The sequence below is a fragment of the Mirounga leonina genome, unplaced genomic scaffold, assembly GCF_011800145.1.
Source record: "Mirounga leonina isolate KUSES-001 unplaced genomic scaffold, KU_Mleo_1.0 Mir_54, whole genome shotgun sequence".
NCBI classification, from domain to species: domain Eukaryota; kingdom Metazoa; phylum Chordata; class Mammalia; order Carnivora; family Phocidae; genus Mirounga; species Mirounga leonina.
The window spans coordinates 4,583,318-4,607,165 of record NW_023270812.1 but is presented as its reverse complement, the minus strand read 5'-3'; the positions used below and the strand labels follow the sequence as shown (position 1 = coordinate 4,607,165).

Below are 23,848 nucleotides of genomic sequence, written 5' to 3'. Positions count from 1 at the left end.
CAGGTCACTTGAAACAACTCCAGAGCCCCAGACTGTTTCTCAAGTATCTGGGCACTCACTCACAGATTTCTATGTCTCCCTTCTCTGATGTCCAGCGATCACGTTTGCTCCCAGAAACACCATTAGAGTGCGTGTGCATTTTGCTTTGAAGGCTCATTTTATTCTTCATTTGAGGTCTAAATGTCTTCAAAAATCAGGTGTCTTCTCTCCAAGTGGTATCATCTGATTTGCCTGGGAAGTAAGCACTAAGCAGCTGTGCTAAATGGAATACAAGCAGCCATCAAACAGCTGCTGCTGGAAGGAAGTACTAGGGGTAATGCCCTGTCCCACCGGAGTCCACACCCTGTCCATTTCATCTATGAAATCCCTAACGGCAAGACCACCATAGTTTACGAAGCAGTCGTCATCATTACCCACAGGTTAAATAGAAATTAAAGTAGGAACAGACACATTGCCCGGCTGGGTTGCCATGGATTTTATCTCGACAGCAATTAGCATAGGACCATACAAACATGGCACTATAGAACATGCATGACCTCAAAGATCTAGAGTCCCAAGACCAGAGAGATGAGGTCACCATTAACAGTGACAGAACGTTAACATTAACAGTTAGACATGGCTAACTCCAAATCTAGTGTTTTCTCCCTTATTCAAGGAGGTGCTTAAAAAAGTTTATGACAATAACCAATGTAAAGACAAAAATTTTTCTTTCCTAATTTGCCAGAGCACATTCAATCATTTTTTTAGAAATTAAATTGATCTCTGATTGCCCACAAAGTTCAAAGAAACTGCTCATTCCCGTGACCCAGCCTCCGTGGAGGCGGTCCCCACAGCTGAGGCACAGAGATGAAGATGCGAACTGCCATCCCAGCCCAGCGTGGAAACAGTGCTGCAGCCGAGGCTGAGGGGCCAGCTAACCCCCGATGCACTGCCTGCCCAAACACACCCAAGAAAATGTGGGGGCTGCCCCACCTGGCCCAAGGGGCCACCCGTGGGAAGGGGGGAATCTGCTTTGTGAGACGTACAGCCCTTTTTACTGCCTTCCTGTAAGTTATTCGCAGGAAACAAACAAACAAAAGAAAGTTGAAACTCTTAATTCAAAACCTCAGCTTTCCCAATTTATCTCGGATGTTGCTCTTTGCCCCAGAGCAGTTTTATCAAAGTCATGCGCATGGAGAGCCCTGACCTCTGTCCCCGTGCATTTCCGATAATCAGTAGGGCAACCAGTTGACGCTTCGCCCTTCCTTTACCCCCTGAAGACCACAGAGCAATCGGGCCCTGCCCAACCAAGTCGCTCGCCCCAGAGGCCGCGGGTCTCCACCGCGAGTCGGACCGTAATCTCCCGCTTGTGCACGAACCCATCCCCGCCGGCAAGACGTGCGTCGTACCGGACGCTCCGATGCGCGAGGAGGTGAGTGAGAAGCCATCTCCGAACTCAGCGTCTATCCCCGGAGAGACGCACCTCTCCGTCCACTCACTCGCAGAGGGAAACGACGACAGGCATCCTCCGGGCGTTCCGGACGCGGCCCTTCCGAGAGAGGGACGCACCCGGCCGGTCCCCAGGGGCAACCAACAGGTGCCAGCGTCCCCGGCCCGGCCGCGCGGGGGGCAGCGGGGCTCCGTGCCGTCCCGCGGGGCCACCCCCCGCCCTTCCCCGGGCGCGGCGGGCGGCGGCCTCACCTCGCTGACGATGGTGGAGTGGGCCTGGGCGTACCGCCAGCCGCCCCGGCACGGCACGAGCGGCGCCGAGCGGTTGGGGAAGGCGGCGAGCGGGTCTGCGCAGCTGAGCGCGTCCGCCGCCGCGCTGGCGTTGGCCGCCTCCAGGAGGTAGCGCCGGCAGCCGCCGTGGCCGCGGCGCGCGGGGGGCGCCGTGCGGTTCCACTCCTCCTCGGGGCTCCAGCCGCAGCGCTCGGCCAGCGCGGCGGCGCTCGGCCCGCGGCACCAGTAGCGCTCGGGCTGGCTGCCCAGGAAGACCACGCCGACGAAGAGGAAGGCGAAGGTGACGCCCGTCAGGCACAGCAGCAGGAACACGCGCCGCTGGAAGCGCCCGAACTCGCCCGCCCTCTGCAGCGCCTCGTCGAAGGAGGGCATGGTGCGCGCGGCCGGCCGCCGCCGGGCCCGACTCGGCGAGCGCGTCCTGCCGCCGGCAGCCCGGCCTCCGAGTGAGCGCGGCCCGCCGGCCGCCGCCTCCCCGCGCCGCTCCCCCCACCCCACCCCTCCCCTCCCTCCGCACCGCGCTCCCCGCCTCACACCCCTGGGCGCCGCGCCAGCCGTCGCCGGCCCTCCGGCCCCGGGGCCCGGGCCGCGCTCCCCGGGGACGCGGCGGCGGGGTCGGGGTGGGCGCGCCACGGGGCCCGGGCGGCGCGGTCTGGCTGAGCGCCACCGCGCGCGGCCACCCGGCCCGGGCCTGCGAGGGACGGGCGCAGCCTCCGGCCTGGCGCGGAGCTCCGTTCGCCCCCGCCCCCAGCCTGCTCTGCGCTCGGCCCCGGGTCGCGCCCCGGAGGAGAGTCCCGGGGTCACCCACGACTCCCGGAGGTCCCGAGGGCAGCGCGCGGGGACGGAGGACGCGCGCTCCGGGTCCCGCGCCTGGGCCCCGGGGACACGCCCTCCAGCCCTCCTGCCCTCGGTGCGCAGAGGCCGCTTGGTGACACATTGCCGAGGCGGATCCGGGCGGGATTCGATTTCGGCCCCATCTGAGAGATTGCCCAACGTTTTCAAAAAGGCAGCTGGGCAATCTACAGAGTTTAAGCGTCTTGTTCAGATTCAAGTTCAGAGTGAAAAAGGACCTCGGGCGGGATACGGTTTCCTCAGCCGAGGCCTTCAGACCTACTCTCCCGGCCTGAAATCGCCCGGAAAGGGTGTTGGGTTGGTTTGATGGTTGGTTGTAACTGCTTTTATCCGCTCCCAGAGGTCCGCAGAGCTGTGTCCGCACTGGCCTCCAGGCCTCTGCTCCCATCCCTCTGGGCTGCTGCGGCCGGTGCTGGGTCTTCACCGGCCAGCTCGCGGGCCACCCGCAGGCTGCAGGGCTGACAGCGCTGTCCCCGCCCTGGCCTGGCCTCCTCTCTTGCCATGCGTCTTCTGAGGATGTCTCTAGCTCTTCTCTCCAGACCCGCACCCCATCCTCAAAAAAGCTCTGGGCCCTCAGCTTGCTTTTCTTGAAGGGCCGAGAGGTTACCTCCTTCCAGAGCAAGGATTCTGGAGCCAGGCCGCCCTCTTCAGCCTGCTTCACCCCCTCACCAGCCTGTGACCTTGGGCAACTTAATTGGCCAGCCCGGTGTTCTCATCTGTCAAATGAGGCTAATTAGTACCCTCCTGGGGTCTCTGTAAGGACTGAATGAGTCAATATATATGAAGTGCCAGGAAAGTGCCCCATGCATGTAGTATATACCCTTTGACGTGCGGGCTACTCTTCTTGCTGGTGTTATTTGTGCTGAGTTCATGCTCTGGAGACTGCAGGGATGTCCTTAGGATTACAGGTCCTTTGTGGAATAAAACACCTGATAGTGTGCAGGGCACACAGCGGGGGCTCCCTGATTGTTCTCCTGTTCCTTGATCTCAGCTACTAAAATCCTATCTATCACCGAGTTAGCAGTGACTCCAGTGTGGGCACGTCTCACGCTCCAGGCTCTAGCCCATATTTTTAACTGCCCCCCTGGGCCCCAGACTCAATCTGTCTTCCTCCCATCCAGCTCTTCCTCCTGCCCTCCTTTTGGTGTAACCATGGCCCAGCCCCAGGCTCTCAATCTCTGGATCTTCTCAACACTCCTCACTTGGCAGGCCTTTCTTCGAATGTCACCTCCGCTCACTCCTCCCCCGCCTCCCCCCCATTCAGCCTTCCCCACATCACCCAATACACGCACACACACGTGTGTGTGTGCAGTCTGCCCCCTTCCCTGCTTTCTCCATCTCACAGATGCATATTCATATCCCTTTGTTTGCTGTATAGCTCACTTATTTATCTTAGTTGTGTCCCTCCACTAGAATGCAGGTTCCATGAGGGCAGAAATTTCTGTTTTGTTCACTCTGTGTTGCAACCACCTAGAACAGTGCCCGGTTCACAGTAGGTGCGCATACCTGGCAGCTTCTTGACCCCGCCCCCCAGTGCCCCTGGGGCCTCCCACCTGCAGTCAGCCTGCCATCCAGCCTGCTCTCCTCACTGGCTGCCCATGGTGCAGCTCGGCAGAGAGGGCCTTGCCTTCCAGACTAAATCCTTATGTCCCACCCTCCCTTTAAGGATCCCAACCTGTGTCCCTCACCAAGTTGTCCCCTCAAGTGACAGCCAAACGTAGCTACTTGCTAATCCTCAAATCCTTCTTGAACTTTCCTAAATCGATCCCTGTATACACAAAGTTCCCTCTTCCTGCCATTTCACTCTCCTGCCCGTCCCTGCCCACAGCCCAGCAAGGCCCGGGCCGAAAGGGGGCACCTGGTTCGTAAAGCGTCCCCCACCACCTCAACTGCCTTCCTTCCCAGGCAATGCCCTCTTTGTCTGTGCTCTTCACACATCTAAGAACCTTCTCGCAAAATTTCACCACCTTTTTCTTTGTATTGTACTTGTCTGGGTATTTTAATTTTTTTTTAATGTAGGATACAGTCAAGTAGACCTAGAGTATTGTTAAGATCACGGACTTTGGAGCCAGACCTACTGGGTCCAAATCCCCTTCTACTTTTGCAGTGAATGACCTTGGCAAGTTATTGAGTTGTCTTCCATAAAACTGAGTAAGAATAAACCATCTCATTTTTAAGGCAAATGACTTAGAATAGTACTTGAAACATGGTAAGTGATATATATGAGTCAGCTATTAAAAAGAGCAATAAGAATTCTGATTATCTGGTAGGGTAAGTCCCGCCTTCTCTCCCTAAACTTGTTCCTCTTCAGAATTATCTTGGTGATTTGGGGCCTTTTTTCTTCCATATAAAATTTCTACTTTACTAAGTGCCATAAAAATTGCTTTTTTTTGCTCCCACCCCCAGAATTAGCGAATGTCATGTTGTTATGTTTGTTTTAGGGATACTGTTATTAAGAACTAGCATTCCTAGACACAGTTGAAGTCTCCTTCAGATGCCTTCAGATCCTGTTCCCTGTCCCCTCCCTCCCACCCCGAGGCAGACACCCAACCCTTTCTTGAGAAGGTGGGCCAGGGAAAAAGGCCCACCCAGGCCCAGGAAGAGGCCTTGGGACCACTGGACAGGGAATCTTGGGGTCCCAGCTCCCAGAGTTTGGGTAGGAGGGATGTACTGCATCCTCAAAAAGACAGAGCAGAGATGGACTTCAGGTGGGTACAACCTCTTGGCCCTGGGGCTGGAGCAGAAGAAGGCCAGAGCTCCACTCCCAAAGGCACCAGACCTCTCTTCCCCAGGTGTAGCTATCGTGAAGTTGTTAATATTCCTCTTGTCCAGTTTTCATCCTTTTAATACGCAGGTATCACACACAAACAATATATAGTACTTGGGGTGCTCTCACATTTACATAAGTGGTCCCATACTCCCCATATTTTCCTGTTACTTCTCGTTTTCAGTCCACATTATATTTTTGAGACTCTTTAGCCTATCATCAGTCTTGATAAACATGGATCTATTTCATTTAATCCATCTGCTACGGATCATTCTTTTGAATGACCGTACTACAATTTATCCATCCCCTGACTGAGACGTCTAGCTCATTTTTAATTTTCCACAATTACAAATAACATTGCAATGAACCTGTTGTGCACATTCCCTTGTGCACTTGTGCAAGAACTGACGGAAGGTAAATGCCTATAAATAGGTTAGCAGGGCCGTAGAGTGTATGTATTTGGAGTTTCACCAGACATTGCCAAATTGCTTTCAGAGGGGTGGTCCCACTGTGCATCCTGCCAGCGTCATATGAGGTTGTTCACATCTGTGCTGACATTTGGCTTTGTTAAACTCAAGCCCACTAGCAGATACTCTGGGTAGAAAATGCAGTCTCACTGTTATGATTTACATGTCCCTGATGTAGTCAGATGGAACATATTCTTCATGCTTACTCATCGTTCAGGTTTCATCTTCTGGGAGAGGCCTCTTCATATCCTCTGCCTGCGTTCTCTTTGTTACTTGTTTTTTCTTATTGAACTTTTGGGAAGTTAATTTGTTTATTTGTGTATTCTGCTCCTTTATCAACTGTATAGGTTCTGTCTTCTCAGTCTGTTAACTTTGTTTATAGTGTCTTGCTGACTACAAAAAGTTTAAGTTCAGATGTAGTAAAATATATCAATTTTCTTTATAGCCTCTGGGGTTTTTGCATTTTGCTAAAAAAAAGGAAAATCCTGTATGAATGTGTTTCTGCGTTCTCATTCTGTTCTACTGCGCTAGCTCCATGCCAATATTTCCTTGTTAATTGTGACAGCTCTATCAGAATTCTGATTATCTGGTAGGGTAAGTCCCGCCTTCTCTCCCTAAACTTGTTCCTCTTCAGAATTATCTTGGTGATTTGGGGGCTTTTTTCTTCCATATAAAATTTCTACTTTACTAAGTGCCATAAAAATTTGGCTGGGATTTTGATGTGGAACTCTGCTTGCATGTTATTTTCCCATTGCTTTGTAGGTTTTTGAGAGAAAAGCCAAATCACATTCATCTTTCTATCCTAACCCATTGGTATCTATTTTCTATCTGCACATGTGACTATTTAAATTTAATTTAATTAAAATTAAGTAAAATAAAATATTCTGTTCCTTATGAGCCATGTTTCAAGTGCTCAATAGCCAATGTGGCTAATGGCTACAATATTGGACTAAGCAGATACAGAACATTTCCATCGCCACAGAAAGTTCTGTTGGACAGTGCTGATCTAGACATAGTGATCATTAAATGTTTGCTGAAGAGACATGATAAGAATCAATTGGCCCACAACCTTCAACCTTTGTAAAACATACTGACTTTATTCTTTTTGAAAAGGTAATTGTTTGGGTTTTTCACATAAAATTTTATAGTTGGAATTTTTTATTGCATTTAGGAATGGATATTCCAAATATTCGGGTATATTCACCACATATTGAGTTACCAAAATATGTCATAATGACATTTATGCTATTTGTAAAGCACAAAAAAATTGGTTTGCTTAGGAATACTATAATAAATCTTGAAATAAAACTTTTCAAAAAGGTCCATTGAAAGAAAATTGAGCAAATGAATTGGTACATGTGCTCAGGGCTAAGGAAAAAAATTAGGAATTGTATTTTCTTTTGAGTTTTTTAATAAATGGGTGAGAATATCTGAAACACTCTCATTCTTACCATATTTGGCACAGAGTAGCTATTTTTTAACTCAGTTTGTGAATGTGGTAAAAGCTACAAGTCATTCCCATTATTATGGCCTAACTCTGGACCCTAACATTGATTTAGATGGACCAGTATTCATAATTATCTTTTTCTGACACATTCTCTTGCTATTTGATTACAATTTGGACATCCCTATAGGAAAGTTTCTGGTTTGGGGTGAACCACTATACATACTATTATCCTTTTTGTAATCAATGCTCACTCTATACTTGATCATCTAGGAACTTAGACTTAAAGTCCTCTTTGGAGAAGGTGTAGCCTTGGCGAAAACCTGTTGAAATATTCCAGAGTTGAATTTTGACAAGGTAGAAAAACTCAGCGAAGCCCAAGAGACTTGTAGAGTTCCTGTTCACTCTGCTGATGATATATATGGCAGCAAGCCCTTCACCACTTCCCTTCCAGTACTTGTGGGTTTTGTGCTGTTCTCACAAGTGCAAGGTGAAGTGCATTGCAACTCTTGGAAAACTTTTCATCACAAATGGTTCAGTTCAGGAATGGCAAGTGGGTTTCTTTTTATGCCTCCTACCCATCTTTTGGCAGAAGCTATCTGGAGGATACCTTTATTGAGAACAACTTTGAGGTTGAGTCCAAAACAGTCCATGATTGATTGGTAATGTCAGATCGGGGTGGGGAGGGGGAATAGTAGTATGAGTGTAAAAGAGTGGTCATCCTTCTATTGGTCAGTGCAGCCTGGCAAGTGCCAAATTGCCATAATACTCCTTCTGGGTCTCCAAGGCTCAGAACATCTATTACTTTGGGGATTTGTGAAGGTCTTGGTGAAAAGCCACTGTGCGATTTATTGCTAAAATATTGCCCAGAGGTTTCTGCTATTGAACCTCATTGTGGATGAAACTGTCTTTTAGTGGGGTGCCTTCAATAGTTTGAGAGTGGTCCCCCTGGGCTGAACATTCAAGAGAGACACACTGTTTCTGAATCTCAGTGCCATCACACATAAATCCCATTAATGCAATCTTTGAATGAGAGCAGGCAGTCTCGAGAAAGGGGCAGGCATCAGTTAAAACTCGAGTCACCTCTCAATTAATTAAACTTAAAAACTGAAGGATAACACCTTCATTGAAAATTACCTTCTAGAAACATAGTTACTGAAATGGAATGATGCTCACAACCTGTTCCATAAAAGAAATAGGTGACAAAGACTGCATTTGGTATCAGTGCATCTCAACCTACCTGTGGTAAAGGAGTCATGTTTGTCTGTTTCCTATCTATTGCAAACCAATATATGGTTTTACTGGGCATAAAGAGCTTGAAGCTCACAACACATACAACCCCAAAGTGAACTCAACAACATCAGAACTGGTCTACATTCTGTTCAAGGAGGCCTGTCCACCAGTCACTCACTTCATGGCGATGTCAGATTGTATAAAAGTTTCTATATGCTTACTCCCAATTTCTGCACTCATCTGATTGCAAACAGAGGACAGCAATTCATAGACTGGCTCTAATAGTGCATTCTATGCAATCCAATTTTTGGTAAAATAACATATATTTATATTTATATTTCCATGAAAAGTCTTTATTGTACCCTGGGTACACAAATAGATGTTCTAACACTGCAGGCCTTCAACGAGTATTTGTGGATTGACTGACTTCTCCAGAGTCTATATATGCATGAAAGATGGTCTAGAGGGATGAGCTCCATGTTCACAAAGTCATACCAAGGGCATTTGAATGTTTAGCTGATTTCATGAGCTAAAGTCTTTCAATTTGTAGATTACTCTCCTTTTGGAATTAATTTTTGTTTGATTTTGTAAATCACAGATGTTTACTTTCCCAGTCTATATTGGAGTCAAAAAGTAAGTTCTAGTTCTGGTTGGGCCAATAAATAATTTCTTTCTAAAAGTACAATAAAGTAAAGATCATTAGATCGTTTCCTGGCAATAAGATGCAATGAGTTCAAGTTCTCCTTTCCTTTAAATACAAAGACAAAATGTATAAATTGAGGTAATCTGGGTCCTTTTTAGTGCAGTTTGTATGTATGTATTAACACTGGTGTTCTGATGCAGGTTGTGAAATGCTGGTAGATGGAATATCCAATTTTGTGAGATTTTAAAGCTCCGTCTTGACATGAAAAGGTGAAAGCTATCTGAAAAATTCAAAACGAAACCTTTTTAAAATGTGACCTGAAGGAATAGTATGAGTATAAGAATACCCAGCATGAAATTTTTATATAAATAACAATGGATCTATGGCTACTGGACAGGAGTATACACAAATACTTCTGTTTTATTTTTTCTATATTTTTATTGAATTAATTGTGGTCTAGGTGATTTTACCATTTACCTTGAGTGTAGCAATTGGACGGCTGTGTTTGAGACACCACTATAAATATTAGGAGAAAAGGCCAGGTGGAAAAGAAAATGTTTATAGATTGGAAACTAGTATGAGCAGCAAGATAGGGAGAGGATAATAAATCTCTATTTCATTTTCATATTAAGATGCCTTAGACTCTGGAACCCAGAGTCTAAATTCTAATCCCAAACGTACAACGAGATAAGAAGTATGTGGGATGTGTCTACTTGTCCTAAAAACAGATTAGAGCTCTCTGTGTTACTCATTTCTACCTCTCTGCCAGGCAGGGCCGCTGAGACCATGGGTCTCTCTCGTGCCTCATGGGGGAAGCCCCATCACCTTCCTCAGCTCAGCCTCAGGCTTCAGTGAGCGGCCACAGTGACACCCCCCTCTGAGCCCCATAACATTCTCCTCGAGAGGTGTCCTCGAAAGCAGAGGCTTCCCACAGAAGCTCACTGCACCAAAAGGCAGGCTACTGTTCCTTTCAGTCTTTTCATCTAAATGAAAACTTCCTGCCAGCCTCTTTCCTATCCCCTTCACCCCTGACACTCAGGCTCTCTGGTAACCTTCATGGACCCAGACTCTGCCCAGGACATGCTGTGCGCTTTCCCCTCTACATCCTTTCTCCTCCTCAGAACCACCTTTCTCCTCCTCAGAACCACACTCCCTCAGGAATATGGCCCTTTTACGGAGGAGAAACACAGGCTTGGGAAGGTTAACATCATTTGTCCAAATGTCCCCCGAGTGTCAGTAGCTTATGGGGAGTGCAGACCGTTTCTGCATTCCCAGCCACCTGAAGGGGGGGGGGCGGGTCTCCTCGTCCCCACGACCGAGATGCTGCCTTTGCATTTTCTTTCGTACTTTTCCCATGACCTTCATGTGAGTACAAGACATTTTCTGCTTTTGCTTTAGACCTGGGTCTGTTTTTGTTTTGTTTGTTTTAAGTAAAACCATCTTACGCTTTCTATAACGATCTCTACACAATACTTCTGATAAAGCTATTGTAGGGGTTCTTTTTTAACTGAGAGACATTTTAGAAGTCGTGTAGTCTAATTTCCTTATTTTGCAATCAAGTAATTAAGGACCAAAAAGATCAAGTAACTCAGCTAACAGGACTTCACTCAGTTCGTGGCCCAGTGGGAGCAGGACCCAGGTCCACTCTCTATCATCAAGTGCTGACTCAGATTATCTTGTGAGGCTGTCATTTCATAAATTATTCTTTGACTACAAATATGGCATATTCTAGAAACTTTGAAAATCTTTGCCTTTCAATGTCAAAATTAATTTGTATGAATATAAAGCCTCCTCATTCTTCATTGAAATGACATTATCCGTTAAATTTTTTATAGTGAAGAATGGGAGATTTTGTTGCAAAAATAAAGGTTTTTAGCATTTGTAACACTGGAAAAATAAAATGACCTTAATAATTCCAAAGCATTATATTTGTTTAAGTGGGGACGAAGGATAACTGGGCAAATGCGAGTGAGCTCCCTACCTGAATTAATAGCATCGTGACGACCTCAGTTTCCTGGTTTTGACAACATACCACGGTTATGTAAGATATGATCATGGGACAAACTGGGTGAAGGGTACACAGAAACTCTCTGTACTATTTTTGCAACTTCTTGTGAGTCTTAGACTATTTCAAAATAAAAAGTTAATTTTAGAAAAAGTATTGATATATTGCTATGACAACCGGTCCTGAAAATGTTGTGTCCAAAATGACCATGCCATTGAGTTTTTCCTTTCAAGGACAGGACAGTCGCTGCACTCCAAACCCAGCCCTACCTCCCTGGCCCTGCACCATCCTCTGTCTCCCAAGGAACCAGCTTCAAACATCAAGGGGTTAACTAGAGTTTTACAGGCTGGCCTGAGAGTGGAGAACTCCTTCTTACCATTGTGTCCTTGGGGAAATGCTCCTGTGTTCCAGGACCCAATTCACAAGTGTACTTTCAGATCCCTGCCCATTTGTAAATTGTTTTATGTGTGTGCTGTCTTGAGTGTGACCTTGGGTTCAGTGCAGAGAACAAGTGAAACTGAAGCCACAAGCTGTGGATTTCTTCTGTTTTGAAATAAGCATTCATCTTGGGATGGACAAAGAAAGAAGTGTGACCAATAGGTGATCAATTATGTTTTGCCAAAGCCAAAGTCTTATAAGAAGACTATGATCAACCCCCCCCCCCAAAAAACCCAAAAACAAAAAACAAAAAAAGCTATTTGTGTTTCTTCTACTCTTTGACTGTTTTAGTCCTTGGTGTTCATGATCTTGCTGTCTTTGCTTACATACATGTGGTGTATAGGGTTTTGTGTGCACATCTCGTAACTCACCTGAAGACACACCAGAACAGTTTGTATTTGATAAGCTGGCTGTCTTGGGCATCTTCCACCTGTGCTCACCAATGCAGCCACTCTCAGCAGCCTTAACCACCCCCACCCCCACCCCCACCCCCACCCCCACCTCCATTTCTGCAGAAGGTCCCATCCCCAAGCTCTTCTGGGAATCCCTGGGGGCTGTCTTTTATGTGCAGCCCACAGACTGTATTGGCAGTTTTGGAATGTCCCCCCTTCTTATACCCTGCCAGGAATCTCTACAATGACGGTAGGATGGGGTGGGCGTTCTCCTGTGCACTGGAGAAGTACATCTTACTCGCGGGTTCAGTTCTCAAGAAAGAGAACACAGAGAAAAGAATGCGTGGTCAAAAATCTTGCTTGAGAGTCTTCTCAGTGCTCCAGAACCAGATCAGATCGTGGTTTCTCTGGTCAGGGACCAGGTGGAGAACTGGCGTGTACTGAGAGATCATCTTGCTAGAAACTACAGCAGGAGAATGGTGATGTGTGCCCCTGGGAGGCTTGCAAATGCCAGGGAAGAGTCACTGCACTGGGTCAGGGCCTCTGTTCCCTGAGTGGGAGTTGGGGGGAACTAGATGGGGCTTCTCTTCAAGCCTCAGCCCCCCTCCCCGATTTCCACTGCTCCCCACCTCTAGTTTATCCCTCAGGTCTGCATGTGTTTTATCCCCCAAACAGTCAGGGTTCAAGCTCTTTTCCACAGGTCTCCTGTGCTACAGTCAAATGAGGGGGCATGCCTGGGCATATGTCCCTAAATAATCTGTCCAGAGACAAATTAGGATGACTACCTATTTGGCCAGCCAGTACATACCTGAATCTCAGCTCCAGACTCAGCCCAAACTCCCTGTTACATGCTAACACTGGCCTGCCCACTGGGTCTTCCATAAGCCAACCCCCTGGCCTCTAACCCTTTGCAAGGTCTATTCTCATAGACCCCTCCTCAAACCCATGCCAACTACTCTTCTAGTTATGCTTAATCCTTCTCTCATATCTTAAATGCTCTCTCTTATCACTGTCTTCTGCCTATGTCACATCCTATATATATATATATATATGCACACATCCAATATATATGTACAAGGTGCATTGTGTATATATATATCGTGTCCCTTTATATCTATCTATATCTATATCTATATCTATATCTATACACACTTATATCTATATTCACATACCCATGTCTTTTATAACCCACAGACAGCTACTATATAGCAAGGTGGTTCACTTCTGGAAATGGCCCTAGAATTCTGCTGTCACTCATTTGTTGGGTGTCTTAGACACATCACTGACCCCCGCTGAATCTCAGTTTCTTCTTTAGTGAAACGAGGGTATATAATAGTATTAAGCCCACAGGATCGTAGAGAGAAATAAATGAAACACTGGAAGTTGACTGCTTAGCACAACATTGGACAAAAAGAAGGGTTCAGTGTTAGCCGTTCTTCAGAATGTTTCCCATCTTTAGACTGCACTCAATCCCACTTCCCCCATGTCTCTTCCCTACATTTGCTTCTCGTAACTCCTGGGTATTTATGGCCATGTTATTGCACCTACCCTCAATACACACCACTTAGCAGGAGGTACTGTTTCTAACTGTGCCCTACAAACTGAGTGTCTTCTTAATCTCCCTAGTGACCAAGACTGCATTATGTATTTCTCTCGTATGTGTTTCCCAACGTAATGCTGGACATTTCACAAGATATTCTGCAGATAATCCATCGGCTCTCTGTGTCACTTTAAGGGAAACTTAATGACCCATTTGGTTAATAATTTAGAATATTCATATTCTCTGAAACACTTTTTTTTTTAATGCTTTGGTTTAATAATACCTTCCCCTATATACAAGTGAGAAAAATAAATTAGGTCTTCGGTGGTTTCCAGAAACGATTCTTCCCCATTCATCCAAGAGCAAGAAAGCCATGAGCTCACATTATCCAAATGGGCCCAGATGCCCGACGCAGTTCCTAAGTATTATTCCACTGACGTTTTCTGATGTGCTTCTGATCTGCCCGTCATGAGTTGGTAACGCCAAAAAGCAAGTTACAAAGGAAACTTGGCAGGGCACCAGGTGATTTATGCCTTAGTGCCCTTGCAGGTTATTATATAGACCCAGTCTAAAAGATCCTCAGTTTGCCTTGTTGGCAGGCGTTCGTTGAGAGGAGCGCATTTTATGCACCAGATACAACGATAAACAAACTGATTTTTTTTTTAAAAGATTTTATTTATTTATTTGACGGAGAGAGAGAGACAGCGAGAGAGGGAACACAAGCAGGGGGAGTAGGAGAGGGAGAAGCAGGCCTCCCGTGGAGCAGGGAGCCCGATGCGGGGCTCGATCTCAGGACCCTGGGATCATGACCTGAGCCGAAGGCAGACGCTTAACGACTGAGCCACCCAGGCGCCCCAACAAACTGATTTTTAAAGAAATCTCCCCACTTGGCTATCTTATGACTGTGAAGTCTCCATTGGAGAACATCAAACAAATTTCTGCAGATGTTTGTCTGAAGTGATTAGCCTAATCCTCCCTCAGATGTCAAATGACGCAAACAGCATGGGAATCATAATTCTAAGTATGATTTTTCAGATGGCGAGTCCCTTCTACATGGTATTTGTTAATACAAATATTTAGGAAATTTGGCTTGGGAAAAAAATGTGAAATTGAGCTTTAAATACCAGCTCTGCGATAGGATTCGAGATTAGCATTATCCTTTCAGGAAAAGCAATGCTCATGAACTCGTAGGCGGTGGAGACTTTTCCAGATGCTCTGTAAATGAACTGCATGAGCGCTCCCTGCTCACAATGCAGTCCCTTAAACTTCAGACAGTGGACAGTCCGGAGTGTTGTGACATTAAAGAAAGACCATTTAACACGGTATAAGATCACCTGTAGAAATCAACTAGACAGGTGGATTTTTTACACGATAAAGTGGCCTTTAACTTTTAAACAGGAACTATGGATTCTAGTCCAGGGAGCATGTGTAGATACACCCTAAGTTTCTGAAATCTCAAATTTAAAAACCTAAAATATTTAGGTTTAAAGTTTGCCATCCAGACATGTTAGAAAATAATTCTTGCCCTTCCTGACGGAGGCTGGCGTGAAGCCCCAAAGGAAGCAAGACCTGACTTTAACCCACTTACATTTCAAATAATAAAATAGTAACTTTATAGATCTTATTTCATTGAATCCCCAAACCATGAGGAAGAACAAAAAGTTTTGTACAAAACAAACACCAACTTCATAAAATAAGTGGAATCTTTCAGATAGGCATAGATTTTTCCCCATGGAGGAAAAAATCATTAATTTCTAAAACATGTCATAAACTCAAAATACATTGCTTATTGAAAAACAGATATTGTAAAAACTGTCAGACTCCATTTTGTTTTAGAGGATGGCACTAAAAAAAATCACTGCTTAGGAGTCAAATAGGAATCACGTCTGATGTTACTAGAATAACCCCACTGTGTTAGTAAACTGTAAGACTGTCTTAGGCAAGCTTTAAAAGATACTAAAACTTCAAGGTGTGACTTGAAGGGAAGAAAGAATTCAAATAAGTTTGGGTAGTCTTTGCAACCAAATTTTACTTTTTTACTGTAAAACTCAGAGCCCTCGAGGTGCATTGTGTATTTCCAAGAGGGGAGTGTGATGTGCACGGTCTTGTCCACTTATGTTGACCATGGAATCCTTCTACCACAGATCATCTTAAAGGACTGATATATCCTGGCAGCATATTTGGGGAAACATACACAATGCTGCAAATGGTTTGATGAGGTCTGTGATGGTCTCCTGTGGGTAAGAGAAGTGTGGTGGGACAGTGCCAATGTGACTTGGTGGCTTTATGGCTAGTTAGAGAACCAAGCCCAAAAAGTGTAACAAGGAACCAGTTCCACAAAATCTCAATTAGCCCTGTCTTCATTTTCATTCGTTCATTCATTCATTCATTCATTGAGTCCCATTGTTGGGCCCAGTGCTAGAGGCACAGAGATTAATAAAATACTATTCTTTTCTTTAAAGAGCTTACTTTTTACAGGAGGAAGGGTGAGAGGCATGTGACCTCAGATCAGAGGCTGGAACGCTGGGGACATAAAGGAGGGGTGGTCAGTTAGTTCTGCCTGGGAGTCAGACAACCCCTTCAGCTGGGTCTGATACGTGGGGTGAAGGGCATTCCAGACTGAGGAGGATGAATGTACAAAGGCAAAGACAAGGAAGCCACATGTCACATTTGGAAGGCTGCAAAACTCTTCCTACAGCTGGGATTCAGAATGAAGAAATTCCTTCAAAAGATGAGGTTGCTAAATTGAGGAAAATTCCTTTAAGGATATGAGACTGGAGGCAAGGGCCATGTAGGTGGTCTGAGAGAGAGGGGAGAGGAAGTGGCGGCTGCACTTAGGAGCGACATTGGAGACAGAGGAGACTGAAGGGTGGGAGGGATGTTGAGATTGTAGGAAGGCACTGAGAATCTAGGGTGACCCCAGGCATCTGACTTGGCAGCTGGGGGAATGGATGGTGGTACCAGTCAAGAGCTTAAAAAAGCAGAAAGTGAGGAGAAAAGGGGAAAATCTGTTTTAGGTATGTTGAACTTCAAGCCTCCAGGGAACATCCGGATGGTGCTGTTTGATTGGCAATTTCTGGTTATAGGAGAAAGCCATCTGGGTAGCAGGTCAGAGTTTGGGAAATTGTTTGCCTGTATCTTCAATTTCTCTTTTCATTGTTATTTAAGCATGCTTAGGTCTCTCTACTCAAAGAAAGAAAAGAAAGGAGGGAGATGGAAGGGAATTAAGGGAAAGAGAAGAAAAGGGGCGAAAAGAGAGGAGGAAGAAGGAAGAAGCCAAGTTTCCTAGAACCCCGTTCCTCCGGGGCGCTGCCCACCCCTTCTCCGGGTCGCCTGCTTCTCCCCACCTCGATCCTCTACTGCTGTCACTTCACCTGGACTCACCACTCCACTAAGACTATGATGGCAAGATCATTAAGGACCTCCTTTTGGTTTGCCATTTGCAACAACATGGGTGGATCTAGAAAGTACAATGTTAAGCGAATTAAGCCAGTCAGAGAAAGGCAAATACCCTATGATTTGACTCATATGTGTAATTTAAGAAACAAAACAAACAAAGGGGGGTGAGGGAGACAAACCAAGAAACAGACTCTTAACTCTAGAGAACAAACAGATGGTCACCAGAGGGGAGGGGAGCGGGGGGGAAGGGGAAAATAGGTGAAGGGGGTTAAGAGGACACTTATCACAATGAGTGCTGGGTAATGTATGGAAGTGTTGAATCACTATATTGTACACCTGAAACTAAGATAACACTGTATGTTAACTACACTGGAATTTAAAAAAAATCTTTTTGGCTAAATCCAGTTGATAAGAACCCAGTTCGTCTTTGACTTCCTAGCCACCCACCTTCAATTCTACTGAATTCTTCCTCATTCCGGAAGTACTTCCTTCCCTTGGATTCTGCAAGGCCCCAAAGCCCACTCCTCAGACCTCTTGTTGGGTCCTTTCCTCCTGTCTGCTCCTTCCACGTGGACATTCCAAAAGCTTCCTTGCAAATTGCTCTCCTCTTCTCATTCTACAAACTCTCCTTGGGCAGTCTCAACGGCCCCATGGCTCCAGCTATTCATATTAAAGCAGTTGTGGCTACAGTAGCAAATGTACCCCAAATATATAATGTCTCAAAGTTAATGGGTGCTTGCTTTTGCCCATTCAAGGAGCAACTCAGAGCCTCATCACCTCATGTCCCCAAATTTGCCATTCTCTTACTCCCACCCTCTTTCCCTCCTCCTACCTCATTTTGGGAGGCAGAATTTTTGTTTGTTTATACTTCCTCTGCTCTTACCTCTTTTGGTGGAATAGAAACTAGAATGTTCCAGATATTTTTCACACACTTCATCTCATTTAAACAGTTATGCTATTTTTAATAGAGAAAACCAAGATTTAGAGAGAGAGTTAATTCACCCAAAACAGCAAGTACAGAACTAAAATCCAAGCCTGTCAAATTCTAAATCTGATGGCTTTCCCACCTGGTCGTGCTGCTCTTTTTTTCTCTTTCAGAAAGAGTGAAGTTCAAACAAGAACAAGTCAACCATCAGTAAGAGATAGGGTTGAGATTCAGACCCAGGTTTCTAAACCTGCAACCAGAGTTCTAAGTCCTTTTTATATTAGTCTATTCTATATCTTTATCAACATTCACAATGAATTTCCCAAGCTCCTGACTCTACGTTTGCAAAGTAATTGACATTTGACCAAGAGGGACTTGGGCAGAGCCCCAAGGAAAGCCCAGGGATCACTGCTGATGTCACCCACACTCCGTTTGGCTCCCAAGTCTGTCTCAGAAAAGGCCCTCCTTACTGCTTTAGATGGTAAATCGCTACTGCCTGAATTCTTGAGTCAACCTGGCCAAGAATATAGAAAGTAGAATTTCCACCCCAAAAAAGTGTTGCACAACAGATAGCTCCTGACATTTCTGGGCGAACGCTTCTCCAGCCTCTAGTAGAAAGGCCCATTCATTTTGGTGTTTGATAGGCACAGCTACATAGTTCCCGGTGAATTGAAATTTTGTCCCCAAATCCATCTTTGAAAGGAATTCTAAATGGAGTGGGGAGAAAGAGAGAAAATTGGATGGAAATGAATGGAAATTACTCTTCTCTAAACAAATTTAAAAGCCCTCCCAATGCCCAAAACATTCAGGGTTCTCTGGGTGTCTTGCAAGCCCATAAATGCTGGAAACACGCTATGCCACTTGCTACCGATATTAACGTTAGTGGTACCTTCTCAAATGAAATCAGGAGCAGTTATATATCACCAGGGTAGCTATTCTTCTCTAAAAGCATCCCACATTCAAGTGTTGCTTTTGTCCATCTGTAAATTCTCCTGTTGTTCCTGTCTTCACAGATGGGTGATCCAAGCCCAGGCTTTGCAGAGATGTACCTTGGTGCTGCCAAAGGTAGCTTTATGAAATGTGGGTTCTTGGGCATAAGTACAACCAGGGGCTCTATGACACTGGAAACCTTCCAAGAATTCTTGAGCCCATTACAAGCTGTCCTTTCTGGGGGCAGGCACCTGATACCCAGACGTGGGAGGGAGGGCCGGGGGGCCTGACCCATGACTGTACTGCCTCCTCTGACCTTCTTCACTCTCCCCCACCTTCTACCCCCAAAATACACTTGACTGCTGGAATATTGTATTTCAAAACACTTAGTTAAAATAATACATGCACCTGAAAGAAAATTAAATGATACAGAAGGGAATATGGGGAAAGAACAATTTTCCATATGGCTCTTCCACATCCGCCAGAGCTGACCGTTATTTAATGATTTCCATTTTTGGTCCTACTGGAAATTACCACTGTAATGTGCAACTATGATTCATTACAAAATGCTTCCATTTCTTGTTTAGCAAATCTTGACAATATCCATTGACCCTCTTCTGCAAAAGATAAGGTATTCCTTTCCCATAATCCTCTAAGTATTTTATGACTACAGAATAATTTATAGTTTTCCCTATTTAAAAAAGTTATTCATCTCTATTTCTTGTCCTAGAATCCTAAACAGCATTTCCTGGCTCAACCACAGAAGAATATTGGCATCCCTCCCTCCCTAATTTTCCACCTTTTTTACCACCCTCTGTCAAGAGTGATAGAGACCTCCAATGTGAACAATGACATGGACAACTCCTAAGTGAGGAATAAATCTCGCTGACTCTCAAAGGTGTGCACCCTCACAAGTCCATTGTCACTCGAATCTTTCAATGGGCTGCTAGCATTTGAAAATAAGGATGACTTTCTTATTCTACCTTCAGTTACTGTTATCTCGTCATTCACTTTTGTATTAGTCTGCTTTGAGGTATGGTCACAAATGACCTGAGAAAGCTTTTAGCTTCTCCTGAACAGAACTGAAAGTCAGAGGAGGAAAGGAGTGAAGAGTTCCTATAATGTTATGTATCGACATGGCCACACACTTGTAAGCTTACTTGTGTCTTCTGGCTCCGCTCTTATTCAACCCCAAGTGTACTAACTCCATCACACAAGGGCTCGCTGCCCGATCTCATGACTTGGTTGGTCTGACAGAACCCAGCTTGTGGTAGGCAACTATTGTCATGCCATCGTTTCGTACCTCATGGTCAGGGCTCAGGAGTAGGCTGGTTGTTCTCCAAAAGGCATCTAGTTCTTATTACAGTTGGCATGACCACGCCCCAGAAACTTAGGGGTCAGTGTTACTGACCTTTAGGGTGTTAGGACATGGGTTTTAAACTCTTCGTGGCACTTTTTCCCACCACTGACAACCCTAATCCCACAATATCAGTCAGGTTGTGTGGCCCACCTGGCAGGGCTGCTTGCATCAAAGCTTGGACCGGCTCTAGAGCCCTCTCCTGCTGTAGATGACACTCCAACATGGCAGTCTTTGTGCCATCCAGTATGTGGGTTGACATTATGCTTCTTTCTTTATGGTGGGCGATATAACATGTGATCATTTGTCCTATTCTTTTGATGGGATTTTATATCCCTGGCCACTGGATCCCTAAAAATTTTACTGATAGGGCCAGCCCCTGAATCTTCATGGAGTTTATGTGACACCCTCTGGAATACACGTGCCTTATCAAAGATTTCAAAGTACGTGAGACGTCTTGTCATCCAGTCCCATTAGCATGATGCCATTGATAAAGAAAATCAATGTGCAGGGTGTTCAAACAGTCCAGATCTCCTTGGACTATATTATGACAGAGAGTAGGAGAATTAGCTAGGTCTGAGACAAACTGCAAATTTATACTATGGACCATTTCATGTGAATGCACCATCTTCCTGATCCTCTTTTTTGCATAGGATGAAGGAGAACATATTTGCCAAGTAAGTGGCCACATATCATGCATCGTGGCTGTGTTAATCTGTTCTAGCAAATTCTATCAAAGATAATACATTTGGCATGAGCTGCACGTCATACTACCCCTCAGTTAAGTTTTTGGTATTCTACTGTCATTCCCCAGGGCTCACCCACGTTTTTTCAGGGCCCAGAGGGGTGAATTCAATAAAGATATGTTGGAAAACACCATCATTACACCCCTCAGATCTTTAAGGGGGACACTAATTACCATCACCTCCCCTCTGAGGATGAAATATTGATTTTTATTTACTATCTTCATGGAGACAAGAGGTGGGGGAAGACCACTTTCTGAAGGCTTTCACTTGGGCTCTTATCCCAATAGTCCAAGGACCTAATGTGGAGGTCATACCAACCATCAAGGATGTCCATCCCAATTATATATTTGGGGACCAGGGAAATGTCCATTGGACTCTGTGAACCTAATCTTAGCCATGACTCAATTTATTACCCACCCCCAATATGCCCACTCTCTAACATGGAGGCCATGATAATGCTTTGAGTTATGGTATATCTATGTCAGCTTTGACCCTATGTTCAACAATCCTTGAAATGTTGGATATTCTCCTTCTCCAGTGCACAGTTACTTGAGTAAATGGCCCTATGCCCCTTTGGGGAAAGACTGGGGTAATCATTATCGTGTACACTTGCTGTGAGGTTGCAGAATCCTTCCTCCTGGAGACCCAATCATTTTTTAATAGATGAGTTTCAGGTTAAAAAATTTGCTCAGGTTCAGCAACTTCTTAAAGAATCATGGCACTTTATTGAAGTAATTGCCCTCAATCTCCTGATCAGTCATTCATGGTTTCTTTTGTTGGCATAGAGTGAGTGAACCTTGTTGGCAGCACATTTAGTTTTCCCCTAAGAATGCTGTAGTATACAAACCATCTCTGTAACTCTCAGACAGTCAGGTCTCCTGACTGACCCTCCAACTTTGCCATTTATTGTGGTGACTGCACCCATCCGGCTTTGGGTGATTAAGTACCTCCACAGGCTTTTGGGTTTTGGGTCTTACCCCACTGATATCAGAGAGCCAAATTCTGTCACAGCCTCTCCCCAGATCAGCCCTGGCTTGCAGAGGAGATCCATCACTAGTTTCTCAGTGACGCTGGTGCTCCTCATCAGTGCACTCCTCGTGGCCCTGACAAATCCTCAAGGCACATCTGCATTCAGTGGGTTCCCCATCTTACTGAGTCTGTCCACCTACCCCAGCATACACTTCTCTGAGCTTTCTCATCTTCTCCAACATCAGCCATGGTAATTCTGGCATTTCTAGCCCCCCTCACCTGGCATGGACCATCACTATTTCCAGACTTCTGGGAGCCCCCATAGTAGGGAGTTCATACTATACTCTGAGGTCCTTGCCAGAATCTTAAATCTTGTGACCTGGAAAACTGCTCTCAAATCAATAAACTCCCCTTTAACCAAACTTATGTTTTGGCCTCTTTGTTCAAAACAGCACCCTCAGAATCCAGTCTTATGTGTCCCCTTCCAGCTCCCATGCTTACAGGGCTAATCACTCTTCTTTGGGGTAATCCCTTTCCTCCCTTGTCAGAATCAGTGCACCCCTGTCTGGGTCCCCTGTAATTGAACCTTAGCTATAGACCTGGTGCTAGGAGGGGAGGTGGCTGTGGAGCTGAGGGGCCTCATGTTGTCTTATGAGGCAGCAGCCTCCGCATTGTTTGCAAATAAGAGGGAGGGGTAAGCCACTTCCATAGGCTCAAAGGAATTCAGAGGAAACCACAGGAATCCAGATTCAAGATGGGGGAAAATAGGGGGGTGGCTGGGAGATTGATGTTTGCAAAAAGTGGTGGAGCAGAAACATCCAAAAGTCCATCCCTTCATAAAAGCAATGAAAAAAAAACTGGCAAAAACTAGCAGAATTAGCTTTTCAGAACTCTGGAAACTAACCAAAAGCTTGCAGTAACCATGGGAACACTTATTCAAGAAAAACAGTTCAATCTCAGTAAGAAAAGCAAGCTTTGTGGCTTTTTAATTTAGACTAATCCCAACCACCATGCCCCAGGTCAGTGATAGCCTTGAAAACCCCATCCTGTATCCCTGCCACCAGTCCAGAGGGAGCAGAACAGACTTATTCACAAAGAATTCTATTATTTGTTTTGATCAGTCTGCAGGATCCCTGGAAGACCAGCTCAAAACGCTTGCCTTTATGGTGCCTAACTTGCCTCCACTCTCTAGGAGCATTTGTCAAAAATATTTACAGGCAAATGTAAAAAAAAAAAAAAAAAATTAAGAGGTAATAAATGAGTTCAGAAAAGTTGCAGGATACAAGATCAATATGCAACTATTGGTTGTATTTCTATACACTAACAATCAACAACCCAAAAATGAAGTTTAAAAAATTCTGCTTACAATAGCAGCAAAAATAATAAAATATTTAGAAATAAATTTAATCAACAAAGTGCAAAACACTTGTCCATCAAGGACTGTAAAACATTATTGCAAAATACTAAAGGAGAACTAAATAAATGGAAACATATCTCTTTTGTGGATTGGAAGACTTAATATTGTTAGAATGGCAATATTCTTCAAATTGATCAACAGATTCCACTCAATCCCTATCAAAATTCCAATGTTTTTTTTTTTTTTTTTTTTGCAGAAATGGACAGGATGATCCTAAAATCCACGTGGAAAATGCAAGTGACCCCAATTACCCAAAAGAAGTTTAAAAAAAGAACAAAGTAGCAAGACTCACACTTCCCAATTTTAAAACATACTAAAAAGTTACAGTTTCAAAACAGTGTGGTACTGGCTTCAAATAAATGCATAAACCAATGGAATAGAAGTGAAAGTCCAGAAATTAGCCCATACATCTGATTAATTGGTTTTTGTCAAGGGTGCCAAGACCATTCAAAGGAGAAAAGAATCTTTTAATACATGGTGCTAGAACAACTGGATATCTACTTGCAAAAGAATGGATTCGGAGCCTCACCTCACACCATATACAAAATTAACTCAAAATGAATTAGAGACCTCAATGATAGACCTAAAACCATAAACTTCTTAGAAGG

General features: G+C 45.0%; 1 protein-coding gene and 1 long non-coding RNA gene across 2 annotated transcripts in view; one reads left to right on the top strand and one right to left on the bottom strand.

The window, feature by feature from the left end:
- The window catches only part of LOC118001785 (solute carrier family 22 member 3-like), an 87,445-nt gene extending 85,266 nt beyond the window's left edge, over nt 1-2,179 (bottom strand). Inside the window, exon 1 of the mRNA XM_034991931.1 lies at nt 1,681-2,179. Within this exon, the coding sequence (XP_034847822.1) occupies nt 1,681-2,091 (411 nt within the window). The 5' untranslated portion in view covers nt 2,092-2,179. The remainder of the gene's footprint in view (nt 1-1,680) is intronic.
- On the top strand, nt 1,328-20,448 carry LOC118001787. The gene is made up of 2 exons (XR_004676841.1): nt 1,328-1,411; nt 19,482-20,448. It is a non-coding gene; the product is annotated as an uncharacterized LOC118001787 (long non-coding RNA).
- The last annotated feature ends 3,400 nt before the right edge of the window (nt 20,449-23,848 follow it).